The sequence below is a fragment of the Bufo bufo genome, chromosome 7 (assembly GCF_905171765.1).
Source record: "Bufo bufo chromosome 7, aBufBuf1.1, whole genome shotgun sequence".
Taxonomy (NCBI): domain Eukaryota; kingdom Metazoa; phylum Chordata; class Amphibia; order Anura; family Bufonidae; genus Bufo; species Bufo bufo.
The window spans coordinates 49,416,299-49,436,750 of NC_053395.1; the positions used below are offsets into that span (position 1 = coordinate 49,416,299).

General features: G+C 44.5%; 1 protein-coding gene across 1 annotated transcript in view; it reads right to left on the reverse strand.

The window, feature by feature from the left end:
* Positions 1-4,323: 4,323 nt before the first annotated feature.
* LOC121008747 overlaps positions 4,324-20,452 on the reverse strand; it is a 52,761-nt gene continuing 36,632 nt past the window's right edge. Inside the window, exons 7-9 of the mRNA XM_040441442.1 lie at positions 6,805-6,953; positions 6,534-6,603; positions 4,324-4,789 (exon numbers count right to left, since the gene is read on the reverse strand). Of these exons, the coding sequence (XP_040297376.1) occupies positions 4,646-4,789; positions 6,534-6,603; positions 6,805-6,953 (363 nt within the window). The 3' untranslated portion in view covers positions 4,324-4,645. The remainder of the gene's footprint in view (positions 4,790-6,533; positions 6,604-6,804; positions 6,954-20,452) is intronic.

The following is a 20,452-nucleotide window of genomic DNA, read 5'->3' on the forward strand; positions in this document are numbered from 1 at the left end:
TGGTTTTAATTGTTACAGGTCATTAAAATGTAAACCTATGTCTGCCAAAGAACATTATTGTTGAGGTCATGAAATAAAATGTACTTGATACTGTTCCTGTTGTTTCTTGTGTAAAATGATATTAATAATTCATAAAGTAATTTAAAGGGGTTCTCGCATCATAAGAATATTTAATGGAGGGTGTCTCCCTTCTGCAAAAGGCATTTATCATGTAGAGACAGTTAATACAAGGCACTTACTAATGTATTGTGATTCTCCATGATGCCTCCTTTGCTGGCTGGATTCATTTTTCCATTACATTATACACTGCTCGTTTCCATGGTTATGACCACCCTACAATCCAGCAGCAGTGCCTGCACACTATAGGAAAGAGAGCTGACCTGTCTGGTGGCCGGGACCGTGGATGGGCATGCCTGTGCAGCAGCTCCCATCCCTGCCACCTTGTATCTGAACTGCAGCGGTGGCCATAACTAGGGTTCAGCGAATTGAGCTTCGGATAATAGATCCGAAGTCGATTCGTTAAAAACTTTGTTTGTAATGCTGTTTCCGTACAGCATTAAAATGTATGCGCTCCGTGTAGAAAAACCTTGTCTTGGTAAATGACTTCGGCATTCGGATTCCTATTTTTAAATACGCAGATAGGAATGCCGAAGTCATTTACCGAAGTCTCGTGCAACTTTGGCGAGACAAAGTTTTCCTACACGGAGCCCATACATTTTAATGCTGTACACAGAAACAGCATAACAAACATCTCTATTCGCTCAGCCCTAGCCATAACCCCTGGATGCGAGCCGTGTATAGTGACTGAAAATGAGTTTAAGGGGCCTATATAGACCATCCTAATCCATTTAGTAAGTGCCTTGTATTAATTAACTTTTTCTACATGATAACTGCCTTTTGTTAAAGTGAGACTGCCCCTTTAACCCCTTCCCGACCAGCGCCGTAATAGTACTGTGCAGCGGGATGTGACTTGCCACCCGTACTATTACGGCGGGCTGATCGGGCGGGTGCAGGAGCTGCGCCCGCCCGATCAGTGGCAGGGATCCAGCAGTGACTGATAGCCGGATCCCTGCTGTATGCGCCGGCATCGGTGAAAACACAGATGCCAGCACATTAACCCTTTATGTGCCGCTGTCCGCGCTGAAAATTTTTTGTGAATTCCGAAATTTCATCTCCATTTTCCATTTATTCTTGTGGCCACCTAAAGAGTTAACAATGTTTGTAAAATCAGTTTTAAATACCTTGAGGGGTGTAGTTTCTAAAATTGGCTCATTTTTGGGTGGTTTCTATTATGTAAGCCCCACAAGGTGACTTCAGACCTAAACTGGTCATTAAAAAGTGGGTTTTGGAAATTTTCATAAAAATTTCAAGATTTGCTTCTAAACTTCTAAGGGTACTTTCACACTTGCGGCAGAGGATTCCGGCAGGGAGTTCCGTCGCCGAAACTGCCTGCCGGATCCTTCAAAACGTATGCAAACTTATGGCATTTGTCAAACGGATCAGGATCCGTATGACAAATGCATTGCAATGCCAGATCCGTCTTTCCGGTGTCATCCGGAAAAACTGATCCGGCAAATTTTTTTTTTCAAATTTTTTGAGGTCTGAGCATGCACATGCTGTATCTGTTATGCCGGAACACTCGGGGCCGGATCCGGCATTAATGCATTTCAATGGGAAAAAATGCCGGATCCGGCATTCCGGCAAGTGTTCCGGAATTTTGGATGGAGATTAAACCGCAGCATGCTGCCGTATTATCTCCATCCTGAAAAGGCAAAAAGACTGAACTGAAGACTTCCTGAACGGATTTCTCGCCATTCACAATACATTAGGATAAAACTGATCAGTTCTTTTCCGGTATTGAGCCTCTAGGACGGAACTCAATACCAGAAAAGAAGAACGCTAGTGTGAAAGTACCCCTAAGCCTTCTAAAGTCCCCAAAAAATAAAATGGCATTCACAAAATGATCCAAACATGAAGTAGACATATGGGGAATGTAAAGTAATAACTATTTTTTGAGTTATTACTATGTATTATAAAAGTAGAGAAATAGAAATTTGGAAATTTTTCCACATTTTTTGTAAATTTGGTATTTTTTTAAAAATATGTACAATATGTGACGAGAAAGCAATCTCAGAATGGCCTGGATAAGTAAAAGCGATTTAAAGTTATAACCACATAAAGTGACGCATGTCAGATTTGGAAAAAATGGCCTGGGCAGGAGGGAGAAAACTGGCCCGGGTTTGAAAGGGTTAAGGATTTAGAGTCCCACATGTATTAACTACACGGTTGACCACTGACTTTGAATAGTCACGTGTGATACTGATGACTGGTGGTTTCAGTAGCCAGGCTGATCAGCTGATTATTATCACAGAAAGCCAAAACCAATTAAAACATAACTTTTAATATATATTATATAAAAAGAGCCCAATTAGGGCTATCACTGTATATCCCAACGTAGCACTGCTATACCGATAATCAGTGATAAACTGGGCAATAAGGGCTATATAGCGGGAAATCTGACCCTGTCGGAACCCTAGATAGTGTCTCAGCCAAGATTCACACCCTGATGGTGGATGCCCTCTGTCCTCGTACCTAAGCCTAATATGCCCCTAGAGGCCCTACCAAAATTTTAAAAGAAATAATACCCTGAATGCCGACGCGTTTCCCCAAGTAGGTTGATAAAGGTTCATCAGGGGACAAAGAGGGCAATACAACAAACAATTGGTAAGATAATCATCTGTTATTGGAGACTTTACAGAACAATACCTGAGCAAAAAAGTATGGAGCAACGACCCTAAATACATGTAGGCTCCAAAAATTACCAATGTAGGCCATTTACAGTCAGCGCTGTGGAGAACCAATAATAAGGCAATACAATATAGCAAGGTCCATGTGGACCACTCTCACGTGCGCCAACTTCCTCAGGATGTAAGGATCTCCATTGAGCAGGATCAGCTGATTACCTGGGATCTTCCTTTGGGGTGGGGACAACCTCCTTGTTCATGTGAGTTCAGTACAATAGATCCGCAATCAGATATGAATTGACTGCCTTCATAAAACACTACGATACAGTCAGTTCAGGCTAGCACGGTCAGCCCGGGAGATCCAGCAGACACACAGACAGCTTTTCCCAGTCGATCATGATCTTGTAAAGCAGTCCTAAGCTGTCACATGTGTGCATACATGAGGACGAGCACCATTTCTGACTATGATATGGTTTCTGTCTTGCACTTTTCGCCAGTTCCCCCTTTGCAGGCTCCATCCCTAATTGGAATTCCCTTGTTTTCCCTGAGCTAGTTGGTGGAGCAGCAGCACAGAGGACACTATACAGCAGTAATGAGCAGTGTAGCTCTAATTCCAGCATTAGGCCTCATTCTCACAACCATTCTTTAGGTCCGCATCCCAGCCGCATTTTTTGCGGTTCGGATGCGGAACCCATTCACTTCAATGGGGCCGTTGCTCTGTTCCGTAGCCCTGCAAAAAAAAAAATAGAACATGTCCTATTCTTGTCCATTTTGCAGACAAGAATAGGCATTTCTATTATAGGCGGCCCGTTCCATTCCATTCCGCAAATAGCGGAACGCACACGGGCAGCTTCCGTAATTTGCGGACTGCAAAACACAGTGCGGTCGTGTGCATGTAGCTTTCGGGTGAGATAGAAAGGTAGAACCTTCAGCAGCATCCCTGTGTCTTTCTACCTCTGACTCCCTGCAGCAGCTCACTCCTCCCCCTTCCCCTCTCCATAGACCTCTGCAGTCAGCTTGTAACCTCAATCCTTAGTGAGCTGGTGATCCATCTAGTTTCTCAAGATGGATTTTCCCAGTGAATCATGAATGAATGATCATTTCAGAAGGCAGGGGAGGAGAAGAAGCCGCTCACAAGTGGAAAAGGGTAATTTTTCTTGAATTACATATATAACAAAGTGTCTTTTATTTACGTGTACTGTTCATCTATGCAAAGTTTGTTGAAAGTCCAGTGCCTGTTTAAAACTGCCACCATGTGTGGAGCCGCTGCAGCGTGCCCAGGGGTCTCCCAAGCCATTGGTCAGGGAACCCTGATCTATGGCATAGGCGAGAGTGATAATGGACAATGGGCAATCAAGCCGATCATACCTAACTTGTAAGAAACAATGAAAATCACAAAATGTTTCATTTATTACTTATTTACAGTGGATCACTGCAAAGACCAAATGGCAGCAAAAGATACAACACAGTTTGACCGGAGTCGGTAGGCGCATTTCCAGTTATCATCTCCTCTATAGAAATACATGTGTGACATCACAATGCAGAGTATATTTCAGGCTTATTAGAACAAACAAAAATAACAGCCTTCTGTATCACCAGAGATGTCCAATAGACCCCACTGACTTTTATATTGGGTCCATCGTTGCGACAGGAAGAATAATGAAATATGCTGCGTTATTTTTCCCATCATGATGGAATTTCGGACATAAATGTGACCAGATGCCTCAGACTGATGTGATTTGCAAACAGAACTTGAATTTCTAAAAGTAATTGATATGGGGGCACTCTTTTACTAATGGGTTGTAATGTGAGAAGTAACACCTATACCCGGGGACATTAAAAACTACACGTTAAACCATGAAATGTGTCACATTTATAATTGACCTATTTACAGATATTCATCAGATTTCCAAGTTTGCACCATTGTCCATAAGCGTCTTTATAGTTTTTGGATTTCCTTTTTTTCCAGCATAGTGTAAAGCAGTCTTCCCAAACGTGTCCCGCTGGTCCATGTTCACCAGGCCAATATTTGTGTCCAAGAGCACCTGTATTATACAGTAGAAAAATGTGGTTAGGCCTTTTTCACACCGACGGCAGGCTGTTCCGCCTGGAGTTCTCTGGATTCGGCAGTGTTGGATTTTACTGGGATGCCCGCCGGCCTCATTGACTATAATGGGGTCGGATGGAGATCCGGCCGCTAATCGGCAAATATGGCGGGATTTGGTTGGACAAAAATCAATGCTGACTCTGTTCAGTGATATTCTGATCCCCGGTCTGTTTGCTTCCAAACGGGGTCAAGTGCGCTGATGCAGCCAATGAGTGATTTCAGCAGTGACGTGGCCCCCAGCGGCATGTGACATGCTGCCGAGTCCAGTCATTAGCTGCATCTGTGCACGTGACCCCGTCCGAAAGGAAACAGACCGGGGATCAGAAGGTCACTGAACAGAGCCAGGACACCGGAGTGGCAGGGAGAAGGTGAATAGGATTTATTCAACAGGTATCGCACGCTCCAGGGGCTGGATAAAACCAGCCATAAACCTGGAAAACCACTTTAGGGCTCATGCACACGATTTTTTGTGGACCGTATACGAAACCATTCATTTCAATGGGACCGCAAAAAAGCTGAAGATACTTTGTGTGCATTCCATTTCCGTTCCGCAGAAAAATAGAACATGTCCTATTATTGTCTGCATTACGGACAAGGATAGGACTGCACACGGACGTCATCTGTATTTTTTGCGGACCACAAAATTCATATGGTCGTGTGCATGAGCCCTTAAAGGGGCTTTACAGGATTAATGTGGTGTTTAGGTTTTTAATGTATTCTCATGTAGGTGCTTACCTCATGTGCATCTTCCCCATGGTTTTTTATTTTCAATTTGGACCCTCCTGACTTTTTTTGACCATGTGAACCAATCTCTCTGGTTTGTTTCCATCCTGTAGGTAGCACTTCCTCTGCCACAGCTCCAGCACTGCCCCTAACAACACCCAGATAGTTTATAGCTCCTCCCACCCTGGCCCTGTCAATCAAAGTGGGTGTGGCAGTTGCAGAGAGAGCAGAGCCTCTAGGTGTAATGGCAACGCCCCCTTTGCTCCTAGAGGCTCATTTGCATACAGTAAAACTTCATGTTTCTCAGCAATGCGGGCACATATGAACATGGGCCCAATCACAGAGTGTCATATAATATGCTGAAGAGCTATCATCAATATGTCACAGAAATTGTAAGCTGTTCAATAAAATTTAACTTTTAATAGGTAATGTTAATAGAGGTATAATTTTCCAAATTTCTGATATAATTTCACTTGACAATATCAATCTGATATATTTTTTGATATTATCAATTGCCAGATTAAAGGTAGAAACAATACCCACCGTGGACTTCAAAGCAGAAGGTCATATGATAAGGAAGGTAAGAGGTGTAGCACTTACAGTTAGATGTTTTCTAAGTGAGATCCAGTGAGGTCAGGAGGAATAAGTATCCCTATTGATACCCTAAGGTGTCTACCCCTGCCTACAGGCAGAGCACCCGCCCCGAAAGGGGCGACCCCACCTCTCGGTGGCTAAACCCTTTACTTACCCTCACGTGACCCTAAATGTTAACTCACGGTGGGTTCAATTGTTCTCCTCTGTTGAATAGGACAAAGATATTAGTCCTAAATGATGGAAGTTTTAAGTTGGGACCAACACAGATGTCTTCAGCTGCCAAGCGCACATGTGACAGGTCAGCCGGCGTCATAGGTACAAATCAGCTGACAGATGGCCCTTTAAGAACAGACATTTCATTGTACCTGACAAATACTTGGATTATCCTGTTCGGCCGCATGATGTAAAAGCGTTTTTCCTTCTTCATCTGTTACACTGAAAATAATGAGTTATTGATTATACACAACACTAGATATATTATGTGTATATACATTTCCATGCATGCCCTTGGTAAGTCAACATTGCAACATAAACCAGAGAATGTCTACAGTCATGTGATTATTGATTTTACATGAAATGTGTTCTATAGGATTTATATGTGTAGTAACATAAGATATATCATAGGATATATTATACCTAGGTAAAAAGAAATGGGACTGGCACAAAATCCTAAGCGTTCTGTCATCTCCATTGTTGATTGCGGCTAATGAGCGCTGAAAGACACTTGAATTTTCACTACAAGATTCCACTCTTCTCTGCCTGTGAATCTGATGCTTGGATTTTTCCTAGAATAAAGAAAAATACAATTTTTGTTAAAAGGGGTATTCCCAGTTATTTTAAGCTATTACCTATCCACAGGATAGGGAAAGCCTATTAGATTGGTGGGGGTCCTATAGGTGGGACCATTAAAATAGGGGCCTTGAACCCAGGGGTGCATCTAGCCCCATCCCCAATGCCAATTTCTTAACCTAACCCCTTACCTTTAGCCCATGGCCCTTCGGCTGCCCCCCCTCTTGCCCCTATCTGGTGCTGCCTGAGGCGATCGCCTCACCTGGCCTCCTTGGTGGTGCACCCCTGCTTGTACCTAAGGCAGGCACTGAAATGAAAAGAGCGACAAGTTAGATAAGCGCACTGCCGCTCCTTTTATCTCTATGGGACTGCTGGAGATGGCAGAGTAGAGAGCTCTGCCCAATCTGCCATTCCATTCATTTTGGGGGGGCCTTGCAGGGTCACCCATGATTAGTGAGAGTTCCAGCTGTAGGACCACCACCAATCTTCTAGGTATCCCCTATTGTGTGGATAGAGAATAGCTTGAAATAACCGGAATACTCCTTTAAAGGGGTTGGATAGGTCATCAATATCAGATCGACGGGGGTCTGACACCCGGCACCCCCACCGACCAGGGCTGCCTCCTCTTCATTGTTTACCTGCTCGCCATCGCATCTGCAACCGGCTCGTTCCTATACACTTCTATAGGAGCGATCCGGAGAATAGGTCATCTAATATATAAAGCTGTGTGTGTGTGTATGTATTTATGTATGTCCTCTAAAGTAGGTGTCCGGGAAGGTTGTAAACCGGGTCTCAGCTCTCTAGCACGTACCATTCCTGACATATTCCCAAAAAATTCAAATATGGCACATCACATGACTAACATTAGCCAATAGAAGCCTGCAGGTCTTTCTCTTCATATCCCAACTTTATATCCCAACTGTCATACACACGGTCACATGTCCCTTATAAGCCAATAGAAGCTCGCAGGCCCTTAGTCTCCGCATACACACAGTTTTACACCAGGTTTCCATAACAACCCAGACATTTTTCTTCACTGCTGCAAGTCAACTTTAGGCCTCTTTTAGACGGGCGTCCCGGATTTGCTCTGGATGCCTCCCGGTTGCATTGCGGAAAACCCATGCGAGTGCGCACGCAATTTCAGTCAGTTTTGACTGCGATTGCGTTGCGTTGTTCAGTTTTTTTCCGTGTGAGTGCAATGCATTTTGCACGAGCGTGATAAAAAACTGAATGTGGTACCCAGACCTGAATGGGTTTGGTTCCGTTTTGTGTATATTTTATTATTTTCCCTTATAACATTTTTATAAGGGAAAATAATAGCATTCTTAATACAGAATGCTTAGTAAAATGTGCCTTGAGGGGTTAAAAAAATAAATTAATTAACTCACCTCATTCTTCGTCTTCTTTCTTCTTCTTTCAGGACCTGCAAAAGGACCTTTGATGATGTAATCGCGCTCACCACGTGGTGAGCGTGGTGACGTCAGCGCAGGTCCTTCTGAATTAACCACCTCCGGACCGCCTAACGCAGGATCGCGTTCCGGAGGTGGCAGCGCTGCGCACAGTCACGCATATACGCGTCATCTCGCGAGCCGCGAGACTTCCTGTGAACGCGCGCACACAGGCGCGCGCGCTCACAGGAACGGAAGGTAAGAGAGTTGATCTCCAGCCTGCCAGCGGCGATCGTTCGCTGGCAGGCTGGAGATGTGTTTTTTTTAACCCCTAACAGGTATATTAGACGCTGTTTTGATAACAGCGTCTAATATACCTGCTACCTGGTCCTCTGGTGGTCCCCTTTGTTTAGATCGACCACCAGAGGACACAGGTAGCTCAGTAAAGTAGCACCAAGCACCACTACACTACACCCCCCCCCCCCCCCCGTCACTTATTAACCCCTTATTAGCCCCTGATCACCCCTGATCACCCCATATAGACTCCCTGATCACCCCCCTGTCATTGATTACCCCCCTGTCATTGATCAACCCCCTGTAAAGCTCCATTCAGACGTCCGCATGATTTTTACGGATCCACTGATAGATGGATCGGATCCGCAAAACGCATCCGGACGTCTGAATGAAGCCTTACAGGGGCGTGATCAATGACTGTGGTGATCACCCCAAATAGACTCCCTGATCACCCCCCTGTCATTGATTACCCCCCTGTCATTGATTACCCCCCTGTAAAGCTCCATTCAGATGTCCGCATGATTTTTACGGATGCACTGATACATGGATCGGATCCGCAAAACGCATCCGGTCGTCTGAATGAAGCCTTACAGGGGCATGATCAATGACTGTGGTGATCACCCCCCTGTCATTGATTACCCCCCTGTAAAGCTCCATTCAGATGTCCGCATGATTTTTACGGATGCACTGATAGATGGATCGGATCCGCAAAACGCATCCGGACGTCTGAATGAAGCCTTACAGGGGCATGATCAATGACTGTGGTGATCACCCCATATAGACTCCCTGATCACCCCTCTGTCATTTATTACCCCCCTGTCATTGATTACCCCCCTGTAAAGCTCCATTCAGATGTCCGCATGATTTTTACGGATGCACTGATACATGGATCGGATCCGCAAAACGCATCCGGTCGTCTGAATGAAGCCTTACAGGGGCATGATCAATGACTGTGGTGATCACCCCCCTGTCATTGATTACCCCCCTGTAAAGCTCCATTCAGATGTCCGCATGATTTTTACGGATGCACTGATAGATGGATCGGATCCGCAAAACGCATCCGGACGTCTGAATGAAGCCTTACAGGGGCATGATCAATGACTGTGGTGATCACCCCATATAGACTCCCTGATCACCCCCCTGTCATTGATTACCCCCCTGTCATTGATTACCCCCCTGTAAAGCTCCATTCAGATGTCCGCATGATTTTTACGGATGCACTGATACATGGATCGGATCCGCAAAACGCATCCGGTCGTCTGAATGAAGCCTTACAGGGGCATGATCAATGACTGTGGTGATCACCCCCCTGTCATTGATTACCCCCCTGTAAAGCTCCATTCAGATGTCCGCATGATTTTTACGGATGCACTGATAGATGGATCGGATCCGCAAAACGCATCCGGACGTCTGAATGAAGCCTTACAGGGGCATGATCAATGACTGTGGTGATCACCCCATATAGACTCCCTGATCACCCCCCTGTCATTGATTACCCCCCTGTCATTGATTACCCCCCTGTAAAGCTCCATTCAGATGTCCGCATGATTTTTACGGATGCACTGATAGATGGATCGGATCCGCAAAACGCATCCGGACGTCTGAATGAAGCCTTACAGGGGCATGATCAATGACTGTGGTGATCACCCCATATAGACTCCCTGATCACCCCCCTGTAAAGCTCCATTCAGATGTCCGCATGATTTTTACGGATGCACTGATACATGGATCGGATCCGCAAAACGCATCCGGTCGTCTGAATGAAGCCTTACAGGGGCATGATCAATGACTGTGGTGATCACCCCCCTGTCATTGATTACCCCCCTGTAAAGCTCCATTCAGATGTCCGCATGATTTTTACGGATGCACTGATAGATGGATCGGATCCGCAAAACGCATCCGGACGTCTGAATGAAGCCTTACAGGGGCATGATCAATGACTGTGGTGATCACCCCATATAGACTCCCTGATCACCCCCCTGTCATTGATTACCCCCCTGTCATTGATTACCCCCCTGTAAAGCTCCATTCAGATGTCCGCATGATTTTTACGGATCCACTGATAGATGGATCGGATCCGCAAAACGCATCCGGACGTCTGAATGAAGCCTTACAGGGGCGTGATCAATGACTGTGGTGATCACCCCATATAGACTCCCTGATCACCCCCCTGTCATTGATTACCCCCCTGTCATTGATCACCCCCCTGTCATTGATCACCCCCCTGTCATTGATCACCCCCCTGTCATTGATTACCCCCCTGTCATTGATCACCCCCCTGTCATTGATCACCCCCCTGTCATTGATCACCCCCCTGTCATTGATCACCCCCCTGTCATTGATCACCCCTCTGTAAGGCTCCATTCAGATATTTTTTTGGCCCAAGTTAGCAGAATTTTTTTTTTTTTCTTACAAAGTCTCATATTCCACTAACTTGTGTCAAAAAATAAAATCTCACATGAACTCACCATACCCCTCACGGAATCCAAATGCGTAAAAATTTTTAGACATTTATATTCCAGACTTCTTCTCACGCTTTAGGGCCCCTAGAATGCCAGGGCAGTATAAATACCCCACATGTCACGCCATTTCGGAAAGAAGACACCCCCAGGTATTCCGTGAGGGGCATATTGAGTCCATGAAAGATTGAAATTTTTGTCCCAAGTTAGCGGAACGGGAGACTTTGTGAGAAAAAAATTAAAAATATCAATTTCCGCTAACTTGTGCCAAAAAAAAAAAAAATTCTATGAACTCGCCATGCCCCTCATTGAATACCTTGGGGTGTCTTCTTTCCAAAATGGGGTCACATGTGGGGTATTTATACTGCCCTGGCATTCTAGGGGCCCCAAAGCGTGAGAAGAAGTCTGGTATCCAAATGTCTAAAAATGCCCTCCTAAAAGGAATTTGGGCACCTTTGCGCATCTAGGCTGCAAAAAAGTGTCACACATCTGGTATCGCCGTACTCAGGAGAAGTTGGGGAATGTGTTTTGGGGTGTCATTTTACATATACCCATGCTGGGTGAGAGAAATATCTTGGTCAAATGCCAACTTTGTATAAAAAAATGGGAAAAGTTGTCTTTTGCCAAGATATTTCTCTCACCCAGCATGGGTATATGTAAAATGACACCCCAAAACACATTCCCCAACTTCTCCTGAATACGGCGATACCACATGTGTGACACTTTTTTGCAGCCTAGGTGGGCAAAGGGGTCCATATTCCAAAGAGCACCTTTAGGATTTCACAGGTCATTTACCTACTTACCACACATTAGGGCCCCTGGAAAATGCCAGGGCAGTATAACTACCCCACAAGTGACCCCATTTTGGAAGGAAGACACCCCAAGGTATTCCGTGAGGGGCATGGCGAGTTCCTAGAATTTTTTATTTTTTGTCACAAGTTAGTGGAAAATGCTTATTTTTTTTTTTTTTTTTTTTTTCATACAAAGTCTCATATTCCACTAACTTGTGACAAAAAATAAAAACTTCCATGAACTCACTATGCCCATCAGCGAATACCTTGGGGTCTCTTCTTTCCAAAATGGGGTCACTTGTGGGGTAGTTATACTGCCCTGGCATTCTAGGGGCCCAAATGTGTGGTAAGGAGTTTGAAATCAAATTCTGTAAAAAATGACCTGTGAAATCCGAAAGGTGCTCTTTTGAATATGGGCCCCTTTGCCCACCTCGGCTGCAAAAAAGTGTCACACATCTGGTATCTCTGTAATCGGGAGAAGTTGGGGAATGTGTTTTGGGGTGTCATTTTACATATACCCATGCTGGGTGAGAGAAATATCTTGGCAAAAGACAACTTTTCCCATTTTTTTATACAAAGTTGGCATTTGACCAAGATATTTATCTCACCCAGCATGGGTATATGTAAAAAGACACCCCAAAACACATTCCTCAACTTCTCCTGAATACAGAGATACCAGATGTGTGACCCTTTTTTGCAGCCTAGGTGGGCAAAGGGGCCCACATTCCAAAGAGCACCTTTCGGATTTCACAGGTCATTTACCTACTTACCACACATTTGGGCCCCTAGAATGCCAGGGCAGTATAACTACCCCACAAGTGACCCCATTTTGGAAAGAAGAGACCCCAAGGTATTCGCTGATGGGCATAGTGAGTTCATGGAAGTTTTTTTATTTTTTGTCACAAGTTTGTGGAATATGAGACTTTGTATGAAAAAAAAAAAAAAAAAAAAAAAAAATCATCATTTTCCACTAACTTGTGACAAAAAATAAAAAATTCTAGGAACTCGCCATGCCCCTCACGGAATACCTTGGGGTGTCTTCTTTCCAAAATGGGGTCACTTGTGGGGTAGTTATACTGCCCTGGTATTCTAGGGGCCCAAATGTGTGGTAAGGAGTTTGAAATCAAATTCAGGAAAAAATGAGGAGTGAAATCCGAAAGGTGCTCTTTGGAATATGGGCCCCTTTGCCCACCTAGGCTGCAAAAAAGTGTCACACATCTGGTATCCCCGTACTCAGGAGAAGTTGAGGAATGTGTTTTGGGGTGTCTTTTTACATATACCCATGCTGGGTGAGATAAATATCTTGGTCAAATGACAACTTTGTATAAAAAAATGGGAAAAGTTGTCTTTTGCCAAGATATTTCTCTCACCCAGCATGGGTATATATAAAATGACACCCCAAAACACATTCCCCACCTTCTCCTGAGTACGGAGATACCAGATGTGTGACACTTTTTTGCAGCCTAGGTGGGCAAAGGGGCCCATATTCCAAAGAGCACCTTTCGGATTTCACAGGTCATTTTTTACAGAATTTGATTTCAAACTCCTTACCACACATTTGGGCCCCTAGAATGCCAGGGCAGTAGAACTACCCCACAAGTGACCCCATTTTGGAAAGAAGAGACCCCAAGGTATTCGCTGATGGGCATAGTGAGTTCATAGAACTTTTTATTTTTTGTCACAAGTTAGTGGAATATGAGACTTTGTAAGAAAAAAAAAAAAAAAAATCATCTTTTTCCGCTAACTTGTGACAAAAAATAAAAAGTTCTATGAACTCACTATGCCCATCAGCGAATACCTTAGGGTGTGTACTTTCAGAAATGGGGTCATTTGTGGGGTGTTTGTACTGTCTGGGCATTGTAGAACCTCAGGAAACATGACAGGTGCTCAGAAAGTCAGAGCTGCTTCAAAAAGCGGAAATTCACATTTTTGTACCATAGTTTGTAAACGCTATAACTTTTACCCAAACCATTTTTTTTTTACCCAAACATTTTTTTTTTATCAAAGACATGTAGAACTATAAATTTAGAGCAAAATTTCTATATGGATGTCGTTTTTTTTGCAAAATTTTACAACTGAAAGTGAAAAATGTCATTTTTTTGCAAAAAAAATCGTTAAATTTCGATTAATAACAAAAAAAGTAAAAATGTCAGCAGCAATGAAATACCACCAAATGAAAGCTCTATTAGTGAGAAGAAAAGGAGGTAAAATTCATTTGGGTGGTAAGTTGCATGACCGAGCAATAAACGGTGAAAGTAGTGTAGGTCAGAAGTGTAAAAAGTGGCCTGGTCTTTCAGGGTGTTTAAGCACTGGGGGCTGAGGTGGTTAAGATAGATCACGTGGTGAGCGTGATTACGTCATCAAAGGTCCTTTTGCAGGTCCTGAAAGAAGACGATGACGGCTGCGCGATCAAGTGAATGAGGTGAGTTAATTTATTTTATTTTTTTAACCCCTCAAGGCACATTTTACTAAGCATTCTGTATTAACCACCTCAGCCCCCAGTGCTTAAACACCCTGAAAGACCAGGCCACTTTTTACACTTCTGACCTACACTACTTTCACCGTTTATTGCTCGGTCATGCAACTTACCACCCAAATGAATTTTACCTCCTTTTCTTCTCACTAATAGAGCTTTCATTTGGTGGTATTTCATTGCTGCTGACATTTTTACTTTTTTTGTTATTAATCGAAATTTAACGATTTTTTTGCAAAAAAATGACATTTTTCACTTTCAGTTGTAAAATTTTGCAAAAAAAACAAGATCCATATAGAAATTTTGCTCTAAATTTATAGTTCTACATGTCTTTGATAAAAAAAAAATGTTTGGGTAAAAAAAAAATGGTTTGTGTAAAAGTTATAGGGCCAGATTTATCATTACCCCGACAGCTCACTCCACTTTCACATATGGCTAAAGTCAGTTTTAGCCAAGTCAGATTTATGATCGGCCCTTTAAGACTGTAATAAATGTGGTTTGACGGTAGCAGTTTATCCGTCAGTAAGCAGCTTTACAAAATTCGCACATCTTTACGAAAAAGTCGCACGTTTTTATGAAAAAGTCGCATGTTCTATTAAAAAGTCTCATAAGATAAGCATGGTCCTCACTGGAGTGAAATTGGGACTTTTTTGCGACTTTTTTGCGACTTTTTTAAATAGTCCCAATAGTAAATCTGTCTAGAGATTCATTTACATAAGAAAACACGCCCACTTTCAGAAAACTGGCGAGCATAGTGCAGAGCAGAAAAAAGTCGCAAATTTGTGCGCAGTTTTAGCGTTTGGGACTTTTTTGGGACTTTTTCACTCCATTATTCTGACTTGAGCTAATGATAAATCTGGCCCATAGCGTTTACAAACTATGGTACAAAAATGTGAATTTCCGCTTTTTGAAGCAGCTCTGACTTTCTGAGCACCTGTCATGTTTCCTGAGGTTCTACAATGGCCAGACAGTACAAACACCCCACAAATGACCCCATTTCGGAAAGTACACACCCTAAGGTATTCGCTGATGGGCATAGTGAGTTCATAGAACTTTTTATTTTTTGTCACAAGTTAGTGGAAAATGCTGTTGTTTTTTTTTTTTTTTTTTCTTGCAAAGTCTCATATTCCACTAACTTGTGACAAAAAATAAAAACTTCTATGAACTCACTATGCCCATCACGAAATACCTTGGGGTGTCTTCTTTCCAAAATGGGGTCACTTGTGGGGTAGTTATACTGCCCTGGCATTCTAGGGGCCCAAATGTGTGGTAAGGAGTTTGAAATCAAATTCTGTAAAAAATGACCTGTGAAATCCGAAATGTGCTCTTTGGAATATGGGCCCCTTTGCCCACCTAGGCTGCAAAAAAGTGTCACACATCTGGTATCTCCGTACTCAGGAGAAGTTGAGGAATGTGTTTTGGGGTGTCTTTTTACATATACCCATGCTGGGTGAGATAAATATCTTGGTCAAATGCCAACTTTGTATAAAAAAATGGGAAAAGTTGTCTTTTGCCAAGATATTTCTCTCACCCAGCATGGGTATATGTAAAATGACACCTCAAAACACATTCCCCACCTTCTCCTGAGTACGGCAATACCAGATGTGTGACACTTTTTTGCAGCCTAAGTGGGCAAAGGGGCCCATATTCCAAAGAGCACCTTTCGGATTTCACAGGTCATTTTTTACAGAATTTGATTTCAAACTCCTTACCACACATTTGGGCCCCTAGAATGCCAGGGCAGTATAACTACCCCACAAGTGACCCCATTTTGGAAAGAAGACACCCCAAGGTATTCGCTGATGGGCATAGTGAGTTCATGGAAGTTTTTATTTTTTGTCACAAGTTAGTGGAATATGAGACTTTGTATGAAAAAAAAAAAAAAATCAGCATTTTCCACTTACTTGTGACAAAAAATAAAAAATTATAGGAACTCGCCATGCCCCTCACGGAATACCTTGGGGTGTCTTCTTTCCAAAATGGGGTCACTTGTGGGGTAGTTATACTGCCCTGGCATTTTCCAGGGGCCCTAATGTGTGGTAAGTAGGTAAATGACCTGTGAAATCCTAAAGGTGCTCTTTGGAATGTGGGCCCCTTTGCCCACCTAGGCTGCAAAAAAGTGTCACACATGTGGTATCGCCGTATTCAGGAGAAGTTGGGGAATGTGTTTTGGGGTGTCATTTTACATATACCCTTGCTGGGTGAGAGAAATATCTTGGCAAAAGACAACTTTTCCCATTTTTTTATACAAAGTTGGCATTTGACCAAGATATTTCTCTCACCCAGCATGGGTATATGTAAAATGACACCCCAAAACACATTCCCCACCTTCTCCTGAGTACGGCGATACCAGATGTGTGACACTTTTTTGCAGCCTAGATGCGCAAAGGTGCCCAAATTCCTTTTAGGAGGGCATTTTTAGACATTTGGATACCAGACTTCTTCTCACGCTTTGGGGCCCCTAGAATGCCAGGGCAGTATAAATACCCCACATGTGACCCCATTTTGGAAAGAAGACACCCCAAGGTATTCAATGAGGGGCATGGCGAGTTCATAGAATTTTTTTTTTTTTGGCACAAGTTAGCGGAAATTGATATTTTTAATTTTTTTCTCACAAAGTCTCCCGTTCCGCTAACTTGGGACAAAAATTTCAATCTTTCATGGACTCAATATGCCCCTCACGGAATACCTGGGGGTGTCTTCTTTCCGCATTTGGTTTCCGTGAGGGGTATGGTGAGTTCATGTGAGATTTTATTTTTTGACACAAGTTAGTGGAATATGAGACTTTGTAAGAAAAAAATAAAAAAATTCCACTAACTTGGTCCAAAAAAATGTCTGAATGGAGCCTTACAGAGGGGTGATCAATGACAGGGGGGTGATCAATGACAGGGGGGTGATCAGGGAGTCTATATAGGGTGATAACCACAGTCATTGATCACGCCCCTGTAAGGCTTCATTCAGACGTCCGTATGCGTTTTGCGGATCCGATCCATCTATCAGTGGATCCGTAAAAATCATGCGGACGTCTGAATGGAGCTTTACAGGGGGGTAATCAATGACAGGGGGGTGATCAATGACAGGGGGGTGATCAGGGAGTCTATATGGGGTGATCACCACAGTCATTGATCACGCCCCTGTAAGGCTTCATTCAGACGTCCGTATGCGTTTTGCGGATCCGATCCATCTATCAGTGCATCCGTAAAAATCATGCGGACATCTGAATGGAGCTTTACAGGGGGGTAATCAATGACGGGGGTAATCAATGACAGGGGGGTGATCAGGGAGTCTATATGGGTTGATCACCACAGTCATTGATCACGCCCCTGTAAGGCTTCATTCAGACGTCCGGATGCGTTTTGCGGATCCGATCCATCTATCAGTGCATCCGTAAAAATCATGCGGACATCTGAATGGAGCTTTACAGGGGGGTGATCAGGGAATCTATATGGGGTGATCACCACAGTCATTGATCACGCCCCTGTAAGGCTTCATTCAGACGTCCGGATGCGTTTTGCGGATCGGATCCATCTATCAGTGCATCCGTAAAAATCATGCGGACATCTGAATGGCGCTTTACAGGGGGGTGATCAGGGAGTCTATATGGGGTGATCACCACAGTCATTGATCATGCCCCTGTAAGGCTTTATTCAGACGTCCGGATGCGTTTTGCGGATCCGATCCATCTATCAGTGCATCCGTAAAAATCATGCGGACATCTGAATGGAGCTTTACAGGGGGGTGATCAGGGAGTCTATATGGGGTGATCACCACAGTCATTGATCATGCCCCTGTAAGGCTTCATTCAGACGTCCGGATGCGTTTTGCGGATCCGATCCATCTATCAGTGGATCCGTAAAAATCATGCGGACGTCTGAATGGAGCTTTACAGGGGGGGTAATCAATGACAGGGGGGTAATCAATGACAGGGGGGTGATCAGGGAGTCTATATGGGTTGATCACCACAGTCATTGATCACGCCCCTGTAAGGCTTCATTCAGACGTCCGGATGCGTTTTGCGGATCCGATCCATCTATCAGTGCATCCGTAAAAATCATGCGGACATCTGAATGGAGCTTTACAGGGGGGTGATCAGGGAATCTATATGGGGTGATCACCACAGTCATTGATCACGCCCCTGTAAGGCTTCATTCAGACGTCCGGATGCGTTTTGCGGATCCGATCCATCTATCAGTGCATCCGTAAAAATCATGCGGACATCTGAATGGCGCTTTACAGGGGGGTGATCAGGGAGTCTATATGGGGTGATCACCACAGTCATTGATCATGCCCCTGTAAGGCTTCATTCAGACGTCCGGATGCGTTTTGCGGATCCGATCCATCTATCAGTGCATCCGTAAAAATCATGCGGACATCTGAATGGAGCTTTACAGGGGGGTAATCAATGACAGGGGGGTGATCACCACAGTCATTGATCATGCCCCTGTAAGGCTTCATTCAGACGTCCGGATGCGTTTTGCGGATCGGATCCATCTATCAGTGCATCCGTAAAAATCATGCGGACATCTGAATGGAGCTTTACAGGGGGGTGATCAGGGAGTCTATATGGGGTGATCACCACAGTCATTGATCATGCCCCTGTAAGGCTTCATTCAGACGTCCGGATGCGTTTTGCGGATCGGATCCATCTATCAGTGCATCCGTAAAAATCATGCGGACATCTGAATGGAGCTTTACAGGGGGGTGATCAGGGAGTCTATATGGGGTGATCACCACAGTCATTGATCATGCCCCTGTAAGGCTTCATTCAGACGTCCGGATGCGTTTTGCGGATCCGATCCATCTATCAGTGGATCCGTAAAAATCATGCGGACGTCTGAATGGAGCTTTACAGGGGGGTAATCAATGACAGGGGGGTAATCAATGACAGGGGGGTGATCAGGGAGTCTATATGGGGTGATCACCACAGTCATTGATCACGCCCCTGTAAGGCTTCATTCAGACGTCCGGATGCGTTTTGCGGATCCGATCCATCTATCAGTGGATCCGTAAAAATCATGCGGACATCTGAATGGAGCTTTACAGGGGGGTGATCAATGACAGGGGGGTAATCAATGACAGGGGGGTGATCAGGGAGTCTATATGGGGTGATCAGGGGCTAATAAGGGGTTAATAAGTGACGGGGGGGGTGTAGTGTAGTGTAGTGGTGCTTGGTGCTACTTTACTGAGCTACCTGTGTACTCTGGTGGTCGATCCAAACAAATGGGACCACCAGAGGACCAGGTAGCAGGTATATTAGACGCTGTTATCAAAACAGCGTCTAATATACCTGTTAGGGGTTAAAAAAAACACATCTCCAGCCTGCCAGCGAACGATCGCCGCTGGCAGGCTGGAGATCAACTCTCTTACCTTCCGTTCCTGTGAGCGGAAGGAAATCTCGGCCATCGCGAGATGACGCGTATATGCGTGACTGTGCGCAGCGCTGCCACCTCCGGAACGCGATCCTGCGTTAGGCGGTCCGGAGGTGGTTAAGAATGCAAATTTTTTCCCTTATAAAAATTTTATAAGGGAAAATAATACAGTGAATAGACTTTAATGGGGTCCAGGGTTGCTCATCCATATCATCTCCTAGCAACCATGCGTAAAAATCGCACCGCATCCGCACTTTCTTGCGGATGCTTGCGATTTTTACGCAGCCCCATTTATTTCTATGGGGCTTGCGTTGCGTGAAAAACGCAGAATATAGAACATGCTGCGATTTTCACGCAACGCACAAGTGATGCGTGAAAATCACCGCTCATCTGCACAGCCCCATTGAAGTGAATGGGTCCGGATTCAGTGCGGGTGCAATGCGTTCACCTCATGCATTGCACCCACGCGGTATTCTCGCCCGTGTGAAAGTGGCCCTAAAGGGGCAGGGCGCTGTGGATGACACTGTTAAGGGAGCAGAGTGCTGTGGAGGTCACAGTTCAGGGGCAGGTAGGGTGGCCATTCAGGCCACCCACAAAAGACGGACTTAAAAACCCCGCCCCCAGGTCCCGCTAAGCCACGGCCCGATCTAGTGAGGTCACACCACCTCCCACTCCGCAGCCGACAGGGATTGAAAAAATGAAGGTAAAAATCAACTTCTGT